The 8,467-nt window shown below is 36.7% G+C and overlaps 1 protein-coding gene across 1 annotated transcript; it reads left to right on the top strand.

Annotated features, from left to right (window-relative positions):
- The first annotated feature begins 1,267 nt into the window (after positions 1-1,267).
- On the top strand, positions 1,268-8,254 carry LOC123967248 (fucolectin-5-like). Its single transcript, XM_046043304.1, has 6 exons — positions 1,268-1,356; positions 2,472-2,522; positions 3,044-3,329; positions 4,376-4,530; positions 4,900-5,179; positions 6,150-8,254. Exons 1-6 carry the CDS (start codon positions 1,341-1,343, stop codon positions 6,298-6,300), a joined length of 939 nt encoding a protein of 312 aa, XP_045899260.1. The 5' UTR covers positions 1,268-1,340; the 3' UTR covers positions 6,301-8,254.
- The last annotated feature ends 213 nt before the right edge of the window (positions 8,255-8,467 follow it).

The following is an 8,467-nucleotide window of genomic DNA, read 5'->3' as shown; positions in this document are numbered from 1 at the left end:
TTTATCCCTTTTATTTTATTCTATTTTACATATTTTATATTTATCCTAAACGTGTTGTTTAGTCTTTTCATTGTTTTCTTGCTTTTATCTTGTATTGTTTTTGTATTATTGTTTTGGAGGTATTATTGTCTTTACACTTCTTAAAGCACTTTGTAACTTGTTTTTGAAAAGTGCTCTACAAATAAAGATTATTATTATTATTATTATTATTATCTTGTGAAGTTGCAAAGCAACCAGCGGAGACTAGCTACTACACTCAGCCAAGTTATAGTCCAGCGCATAACACCCCATAAAATCATGTTTTTTTAATTAGCCTGGGCTCGAAATGTACCACATGACTAACTTGCACTAGGAAGTTGCACTGAAGCAACAGCTGGAGGTCGGGGTGCGGTCAAGCATGTTACAGCAATAATCCAATTCCAGGAAAAGGGAACATTGAACAAAGAATCTGCAACTAAGCATTTTCATCATTAACGTTTACTGTTGTTTTCATTCTTTTCTGCCTATTTGGCATTTTGGTAACTTTCCATGGGATAAAATTTAATCAGGGGTCATTGGCTATACAGGGGTGTACTTCAATATTAGCAGCCACAATTTGCACCAACGACTGCACACTTACTTTGAAAAGGTCAAAAGCACATAGAGGAAGGCTGAAGTGTTATATTCTTTTAAATATCATGGAATATTATTATTGATGCTTTGACAAATAAGCACTATTATAATATATCACAGCTGGTTAAGGCGGAGCAATTTTTTTCTACATTATACCCTGTTGGATAATAATGTATAATAAAGTACCATACTTTATAAGCTGATCATGTTAAAATGGAAATACTCAAGTAAAGTACAAGTAACTCAAAATTGTAACTTTAGTACAGTATTTGAGTAAATATACTTAGTTATACTTAGGATACTTAGTTACATTCCACCGCTGCTACTTAGTTGGTATAAGACTAAGTATAAGACTAAGACTAATATTATTATTATTTATTTATTTATCAAAGTCGATGCATACAGTTCACATTTGAACCAATATTATCGGTAAGAAATTGAGGACTATTGTGTGATCTTTGGCATAATTGTCGGCATGTACTGTGATAACCTCTGAAACTTAATTCATGAGTAGGGAAGTGAAATACATGTGAGTGGGAGTAAACCATTGGGATGTGATTGGATGATGTTGAAGATGAATATGATCTGGTTTCTGATGGTGTTCTGATTGGTTCAACTGATGTAGAGGTGAAGAACAAGATGGATATAAAGAGCACAGAAATGGTTGAGTCTTTTTTACGGGTTTGGCAGTTTTTTTGTTGTTGTTGAATCATCAGAAAGCTCTTGCCATGTCGGGGTCACCAGGTAACACATTTAATTTCACTGGTACATCAGATCATCTCAGGAGTGATTTCTGTGCACCCTGCTCTGTTAACATGCTTTTCACTATTAATTAAAAAAAAAAATTGGTTTGAATACTTGGCAATTACAAGTACTTTTGTGCACCAATCAGGATTTAACAGCATTTGAATCAAAATTTGAGTTGCATGCTTGTTTTCTTATGTTAGTCAAATATGTTACTGAGTTTTGGAGTTTTAAACTGTTAATAAATAATACATACGCAGCAAATTGGGAAAGTTAAATTAAGTTAAATAATAATAATAATAACAATAATAATAAATTGAATTTGTATAGCGCTTTTCACGAACTCAAAGTCGCTTTACAGAGCAGATAAAGAAACATGACATGAAATATAAGTAATAGCAGAGATTATTATACTCTGAATAGAGTCAAATCCATTATATTTTACTCTCAGTTGATAAGTAGTTGAAGTGTAATTGTATAAACATTAACTGAACTTCTTACTCTTAACTCTGATCCTGGGTTTTAAACCTGAAGTGTTCATGTGACCTCACCCCCACTGGGAAAGCCTACACACACCGGTTCCTAGAAGCCAGGAGAGTCTTCAAGAAAGCACTCCACTAATTGTCCAAAAAAAGTAAAAAAAAAAAACACAAGCTGCTGATTACTGCATTATATTCCATTAAATTTATTTATTTTGAATTGTCACCTGCCATTTTGTATTTCCCTTGCCTGCTGACACACAAGCCAACATGTTAATGGAGAGTACAGGCACCAATTCTTTTCCACTTGAAGCACTGGTTATAGAGAAAAATTTATGATTTGACGCCAAGTTTTACCACGTTTTCAGGGGCTTGTCTTGTGTTTGCCGTATTTAAATGACAATGGCACAAATTCTCTCACACCGAAACTATAACTAGCTTTCAGACTTCCAAACCACAGTGTCATTTATTCCAACATGGTCTAATTTTCTGCTAATTTTGACCCTTCTCAATTCTGTCTGAATCTGCAATCAAAATAACTGCTATAATCCCTCTTTCACAATTCTAATACCATACATTTCTTACAAGAAGTGTAAAGTTTTGTGTCTACAAATAACTTTCATTTTTCTTAACCAGAACTCATTGTTTTCCTTGTGCTACTCCTTCTGGGGACATGCTCCACGTATGGTAAGTATAATCTGAGAGAAAGTATGATGCCTTAATTTCTGAATAACGTTTAGCTGTTTAATGACATATACAGTAAAATAAACGTTTCAAAACCTTTACAACTCCAGCAATAAATGCATATGACTCACGTTAAATATATTTTTTATGTTTTGCTGCTGCAATAGCTAGTCTGAAATCTCCAAATGTCTCAAAACTGTATTAGCAGACTAACAATTGTATAATGTTCAGTGTTCAAACATGTGGCCTATATCTCATGTCATTAGCTCAATGAGCCACAATCATGGCAACAACTCGCATGCCAGCACAATGCTCATCAAATGCTTATAATGGAAATTACCTTTTGCAACTTAGTTAGTTTTTTTTCTGACCAGCAGCATTACTGAACTGGTTGTGTTGTCTGTACTTTGTGTTTAGTCTATTGGCAGTGCACTTGGGACCAAAGTAAAATTATTAGTTGAGACACTGATTTAAGGTCAACAATCTACACTATGTCTTTTATGTGTATTTCAACTCCTTCACAGAAAATGTGGCCTTGCGTGGAAAAGCAACCCAGTCAAACCGTTATGATCACATGTTTGGGGCTGCCCTGAATGCTATTGATGGAAACCGTGAATCTAACGCCGAATATGGATCATGCACCCACACTGCTATACAGACCAACCCCTGGTGGAGAGTGGACCTGCTAGAATCATATATCGTCACCTCCATCACCATCACCAACAGAGGAGACTGCTGTGAACACAGGATCAATGGGCTGCAGATCCACATAGGCAACTCTCTACAAGACAATGGCTTAGGAAACAAATTGTGGGTGAATATGAAATTGTTTTTATTTTTATTTTGCCTTTATAATTAGTAGTATGTTTGAGCATCTTGTTCACTTCACCTATGAATCTCAAAAGCCCAGATTAAGTCTTTCTGTCTTGGTAAAGGGTGCAGTGGAGGCAGGAGAGGTTGTTATTGAATCACATTAAGTTTTCAAAGTCAGTTTAAAGTGAAACTCAATTTAAAATTCATATTTGCAGAATAATCAGTACATCCTGTACATCCTACTTTGTTTTGACTTCTGTACTTATTCATTAAAAATTGTATCTACCAAAAAGAAGACATTTTAATTTCTCCATAACTTTCTGTAGTGACAAGACCCCCTACATTTGTTTTGTCTGGAGGATATCTTTGCAATAGCTTCACATATCACTTCAACTTCACTGGCCAAACGATGTTGGTAACCATTGCTTAGGCCCAGCGGAGTCGCACAAACTTCTGGGCCCCATATATTAGCAGTGTGGGCCGCCTCCCTCTCTTGATCCCTCTCTCTAACATCTTTTGAAAATAGTTTACAAATAATTGAGCATACAGCTGCACACATTAAACTGTAGTGGTGAAAGGGTAGTCACTAATGAACAGTTCAATACACATTTAAACACGTAATAATAATCTGTAACATTTGCTTAAGTGTGCAGATTTGAAATCTCACCACATTTCCACCATCTTTTCTCAACATAGTGTATCCTACAATTACTTTATTATAGTTAAATGAGGTTTGTTTGGAGTATAATGGTTAGAAGAACATTATGTTCTTAATGTTTATTTAAGCATTTATCTTCCCAATGACAAAGCTAAAAAATATGACATATATAGCAGTTGTAAATTGCCTTGGATTGAAGCATCAATTAAATGAGTAAATTCTTGCACAACACTGCCCCCAATTTGTTTGAGCATGTGGCCATGAATTACATATTGTACCTTTTAAGAATCAAACCATCATCATGTCTCATCAAGCCTGTTTTTTTAACTTAACCCTGCCTGTATAAAATGTGATTTGTGTGCTGCTCTCTCTCTCTCTCTGTTAGGGTTGGTACAATTACTGAAATGAGTGCAGCCGAATCGTTCAGTCTGCCTTTCACTGATCGTGTGGAGGGACGTTATGTCACTTTATCTCTACGTGGTTCAGGAAAGATCCTTACAGTATGCGAAGTGGAAGTCTATGGGTACCGTGCCCCAACTGGTGAGAATTTTACCTATTACATAAATAAATTTGAACAAAATTCAGTAATTTTTTAATTCTAAACATGTGATACATTTTTATGTTATGAAGTGAATGCACTTTCAAGCCATCTGCACCAAAGAAACTTTGGTAAGAAGTGTATCAAAAATGGTGGTTCATTCTGGCTTTAACCTGCATATGGCTGCGAACAAAATCACATTTTCTCAATGTGTCACAAAAACAAATCAGCATTTTAAAAAAATGAAATATCAGAAGTCATACATGAAGTGCATTTAATAAAACCTACAATTTGTTGCGGTTGTTTTTAATAATAAACGCAAAGGCGTCCATATGTCAATGGTCATTTGTGTAACTGTGTTCTTCTTGCAGGAGAGAACCTGGCATTCCAAGGAAAAGCCATACAGTCTTCATTGTATTCCATGGGCGCTGCAAATAATGCCATAGATGGGAATCCAAGCAGCAAGTGGGAAGACAGCTCCTGCAGTCACACTAACAACGACATCAGCCCCTGGTGGCGACTGGATCTGCGCAAAACCCATAAAGTGTTTTCTGTTAAGATAACTAACATAGATTCAAACCCAGAACGACTCGATGGAGCTGAGATACGAATTGGAGATTCCCTTGCAAACAATGGCAACGACAATACCAGGTAGTTTACAGACTGTTCATTTAAAGAACCTGGGCCCTTATTTATCAGGCTTCTCAGAATTACTCATAAGAACACTGCTAAGAACTGACTTAAGAGTAAAAAAATTCTTGGCTCAAAGCTGTGCTTAAAAGTTAGTTATCAAGCTTCATAGTCCTAATCAGAGTGAAGTGTAGGACTAAATCAGTCTGTCTTACTGTGTTGTTGGGAAGTCGATCAAACACGTGACAGTGTGTGGAGCTGTAAGTGCTATAATTGTTTCCATGACTATTCAGCTTATTGATGGTTGTGACGGCCAAAATCATCAGCATTGTTGCGTTTGTCCCGTGGCAAAGAAACGAAGCGTCATCACCACCTTCAGTTTAGCTGAAAACGCATTACTGCGTAAAGTCAGTGGTGAGATGACGTCCCTCACCAACTTGCTGACAAAGTTTAGGCCTGCGCTGTCCGACCCCGTCTGATTAACTGCGCGTCGTCAGAATTCTTCCTCTCCTCTCCGCATGTCTCTGTCTCCACAGCGCCATCACACGCCCTACTGGCAACTCCTAACCACTTGAGAGACCTCTACAGCTGTCTTAAATAACTGGGAGGGTAAGAGTGATTCTTAGCTTTGAGAAATTTGATAACTTGCTTTTATTCTTAAGTTTAAAAGTAGGAGTAAATTTCATGAATTCTCAGCACTAAAGACTAAAATGGCACTTTGAGAAGCTTGATAAATACCAGCCCTGGTTTCTTGATTTACATCTTCACATATATTGTGCTGTAATTCAACACAACCTCTTTTACAGCTGCTCTTATTAACATTTTAAACTATGTTAGCGGTTGGTCTATTGCTTTAGTCCAGACTTTTAACTTGTTTATCTGGTTTTACTTTTTTAAGTATTATTTCATTACTGCTTCATGCCCTTTGTTAAAGGGACAAAGACTAACTTTTTCTGGAGTTAACTAAAGTGATTTCTGCTTCTTCTGCCAGGTGTGCTGTGATCACAAGTATCCCGGCAGGCGGTGTTGCTGAATTCCAGTGTAACGGGATGGACGGTCGCTATGTTAACATTGTCATTCCAGAAAGAGAGGAGTTCCTGACTCTGTGTGAGGTGGAGGTGTATGGCTCCAGACTGGATTAGGCCTGACAAAGTTCAAAATGAATAACAGCGACATTTTGCTCTTATATGTACTCGTAGTAACTGGAATCACAACATAAGCTTCAATGTAGTCAGATAAAAACAATAACATTCAACAAGTGGAGCAATTTGTGTCTAAATTACTTCCTCATGAATTCGTTATCTCCTAGTATGACAGAGATTGCACTGAGGGATTTTTAGCAAAAAGTAGTTCACATGCTATGGACACTTGTTTATGTTACGGCATTTCATAGTTGATTTTGTCCTTATTGGTCTGGACCAAAACTCTTTACAAGTTACATTTAAAGTACGTGATAACTGTAGTTGTTCTGCTGAAGGGTTCTACCTGTTAAAAGGGAGTTGACATTGTCGCAAAGTGCTTGCTCTTTGAATCGTTGGTTCTCTGTAAACAATATTACAAAAAATACAGTCCTGTTCAATATTAAAGGTGCGATTAGATAATTATGTTATGAATTGACATCCATCCATCTTCATCTGCTTATCCGATTGGTGCTATATAAATAAAAATGAATTGTATTAGTAGAAGTAAAATATGTTCTACTACTTTCGCTTCTTCTCACCTGCTAGCATGTTTATTGCTGGCTGAGCAGTGGGAGCTGTTATTATCTTATAGACCACACTGACGTTATTAAAATACTGTTTTATGAGTTTTTATAGATTTTATTTTTTTTTTACCATTCAGTTACTGAACATTCTGTTTCTTGTGTTTTTACTAGAGTGAAGCTAATTTTGCATGAATTTTAAGGGTGTAATGCAACATATTGTGAAGGGACATTGGCTTACTACAAGTCTTTATTTAGTTTGTTTCATCACTTTGACATTGAAAATTTTGCATTGATTACATTTAAATCACAGAGCTGCCAACCTGCTTTGTCAAAGCTAAATATTAGTGGTAACATAATGAAATGAAACTTGTTTTGATTTGTTTTGTGCCCTAGTGACCAAGAATTGATTACTGTAATTCAACTTCATAGATTGTTGCCGTCGCTTCTCTGAAGATGGTTCAACTTGACTTTTCCAAACCCCTGTAGAGCACTGACAGTAGGAGCTGCTGGTGGTGACCTCCGATAGTACCATTACAAAGCATTTCACTTAGCTCCATAGAGAGCCTAAGTCCCTCATGTAACATGTAACTTTACTGTTACTCCATGATGTGATGTGATTGGATAGAGTCCGCAATGAATATAATCATGATTTATCTAATGATTGACTTTATGGAGGAGGTTTTACACAAAAATCTTGGTTTTAAGGGTTTTGCAAAAAATTTCCACATCACAGCCAACATCTGATGAAGGAGTTGAACAGACACCGGCTGACCAAATCAGTATTTCATGGTTGGCAACCTGTCAACCACATTTCTAGGTCCCTAGTTTTTTTGCAACACAAAGGGGGAAGTGGGATTTGAACACACAACCTTCTTGCTGTAAGGTGACAGTGCTAACCACTGCACCACCGCGCCGCCACGGGTCACAGAATCTCTTCTGTTAATAATATACAACTAATCCGTATCCAAACATTTCTACAGGATTTATGTCTGATTAATGAGAGCTTTCCCTGTCAGCCCATTCTGTTTTCTTATAAGGATCAGTCATCAAATAAATCAACTTTAAGAAGTACCAAAGCCAAAGTACATTTTGGAAATGCTTAATGTCTTTACAGTTAGATGAGAAGGTCAATACAACTCCCGTGGCTTAAATATGACCACTGATTTCAGGAAGTGACCACCCACACCAATCGTTGTTAATATTTACAAATATTTGGTTATTGTTCTGAATAGCAAACTATGTTTGCTACATGTATGTGTATGTGACAAAGAACCTTTACATGTTTCGAATCCCATGTTGATGCTACCTATTCTTTAAAGAAGTTCTATTGAATCTGTTTTTACCTTCTGTATTATTGCTTGGTTTGGAAACATAAATCTGTCCAATAAGAACAGAGTTGGAAGTCTTGTTTATAAAGTCCCAGGGAGGCATGGACTGCCAGGATCATCCTCTCCAGAGCGAGTTTGTGCCTCTTTCATCTGTAGTGCAATCAATATGCTCAATCAAATTAGCACTCTGGCTGCATTCCTGGCATAATCTTGGGGCACTTTTATACCTGCACTCTGGCATATCTGCACTGCAATTTCCATTTCCTTGAACTAGCT

The sequence above is a fragment of the Micropterus dolomieu genome, unplaced genomic scaffold (genome assembly GCF_021292245.1).
Source record: "Micropterus dolomieu isolate WLL.071019.BEF.003 ecotype Adirondacks unplaced genomic scaffold, ASM2129224v1 scaffold_185, whole genome shotgun sequence".
Classification (NCBI taxonomy): domain Eukaryota; kingdom Metazoa; phylum Chordata; class Actinopteri; order Centrarchiformes; family Centrarchidae; genus Micropterus; species Micropterus dolomieu.
The sequence above is the reverse complement of the archived record's forward strand: the minus strand, read 5'-3'. Positions and strand labels throughout refer to the sequence as shown.